Below are 1,638 nucleotides of genomic sequence, written 5' to 3'. Positions count from 1 at the left end.
GTGAGGGGGCTTTCAGAGCCTGGGGCAGGGGTGCGGTTTCTGGATGAGACGGGAGTCCCTGGGCCTTTGACCGTGGGAGCTCTCAAGAAGTCTTGGAGAGGGGGTACAGCTTGGGGCCTCGAATGGAAGGGATGCCACCGTCCAAAGTTCTCAGGCCGGCGTGGGGCAGGTGTCCGAGCTCCTAGCTCGCAGGTGTCTCATCAGCTGGCAGGGGCAGCCCTCAAGCCCCGGAGGCGAGGCTCAGAGGCCGGAGCCGGGGGAGGTGGCGCGGGAGCCGGCGGGGGCGGCGGGGGCGGGCGCGCGGCGCGGGTCGGCGTCCTGCTCGTAGCGGTAGTGGTAGCCCTCCATCTGGTCCCGGCAGGCCTCGCGCAGGTTGCGCATCCAGCGCTGGATGCCGCGGCGGTTCAGGTAGAGCACCATGAGGAAGATGAGGCCGATGAGCGCCAGCACCAGCCCGAAGAAGACGTAGGAGGCTTCCAGCTCCGGGCCGGCGACATCCGCCTCTTCCCCGCGGCCGTAGGCGTCGCCGGGGGCGCAGCGCAGCCGCGCCTCGTCCAGGTCCAGCAGGGGCCGGTCGAGCATCGCGCGCGGGGCCGCGCAGCGCAGGCGGCGCGCGTCGGGCACGCGCCCCGTGGCGTTGCGCAGCCAGGCCAGCAGGGGGCGCGCGCCGCAGCCGCAGCGCAGCGGGTTGTCGGCCAGCAGCAGGCGCGGCCCCGCGAGGCCGCCATCGCGCTCGAGCGCGCGCAGCTCGTCGGGGCCCAGGCCGGCCAGCGCGTTGAGGCGCGCGTCCAGCTGCTCCAGGCGCGGCGGGCGCAGCGCGGCGGGCGGCAGGCGGCGCAGCGCGTTGCCCGCCAGGCCCAGCCGGCGCAGCTCGGCCAGCGGCGCGAGCGCGGCGTCCAGCGCGTCCAGCAGCGCGGGGCCGCCCCGCGCCAGCGCGTGGTCCAGCCGCAGCGCGCGCAGCGCGGGCAGCCCGCGGAAGGCGCCGGCGCCCAGCGCGCGCAGCGGGTTGTGGCTCAGGTCGAGCGCCGCCAGGCTGGGCAGCCCGTCGAAGGCGCCGTCCTCCACCACCTCGATGTTGTTGTGCGTGAGGCGCAGCGCGGCGAGCAGCGGCAGGCGCACGCGGGCCCCGGCGGGCTCGCCGTCCCCGCCCGCGAAGGCGGCGGCGCGCAGCACCGTCAGGTTGGCGCCCACGATGGTGAGGTTGCGCGCGTCGGCCGGCACGTCCCGCGGCGGCTGGCGGAGCTCGGCGCCCGGCGCGCAGCGCAGCAGCAGCCGGGGGCTGCCGAAGCAGTAGCACTGGAAGGGGCAGGGCGCCGCGGGCCGGCTCAGCGCCGCCGCCACGAGCACCAGCGCGGGCAGCAGCGGCCCCCGGGGCCCCGGCCGTCCGGCCATCGCGGCCGCGCCCGCATCGGCCGCCGCGCTCACCGGGAGTCGGCCGCGCCCGGCGGGGCGAGTCCTGGGCCCGGGGGCTGGCGGGCAGGGTCGGTCGGTCCGCTGGCTCCGAAGTCCCCGGCGTCTTCACTGTCCCGGGCCAGAGGGTCCGGCGGGGAGCAGAGCCCCCCGCCCCGCGCCCTCCTCGCCCTGCCGCCGGCCTCCGACTCCCGCGGCCGCTCCGGGCTCGCAGCCGAGTGGGCAGGG

The 1,638-nt window shown here is 78.0% G+C and overlaps 1 protein-coding gene across 1 annotated transcript; it reads right to left on the bottom strand.

Annotated features, from left to right (window-relative positions):
* Window positions 1–240: 240 nt before the first annotated feature.
* TPBGL (trophoblast glycoprotein like) lies at window positions 241–1,392 on the bottom strand (the record flags this gene model as incomplete). Its single annotated transcript, XM_080719198.1, has 1 exon — window positions 241–1,392. The coding sequence occupies one exon, from the start codon at window positions 1,390–1,392 to the stop codon at window positions 241–243; it is 1,152 nt and encodes a 383-aa protein (XP_080575324.1).
* Between the last annotated feature and the right edge of the window lie 246 nt (window positions 1,393–1,638).

Source organism: Muscardinus avellanarius, assembly GCF_963383645.1.
Source record: "Muscardinus avellanarius genome assembly, chromosome: 1".
Classification (NCBI taxonomy): domain Eukaryota; kingdom Metazoa; phylum Chordata; class Mammalia; order Rodentia; family Gliridae; genus Muscardinus; species Muscardinus avellanarius.
This window is presented reverse-complemented; position numbering and strand designations above follow the sequence as displayed.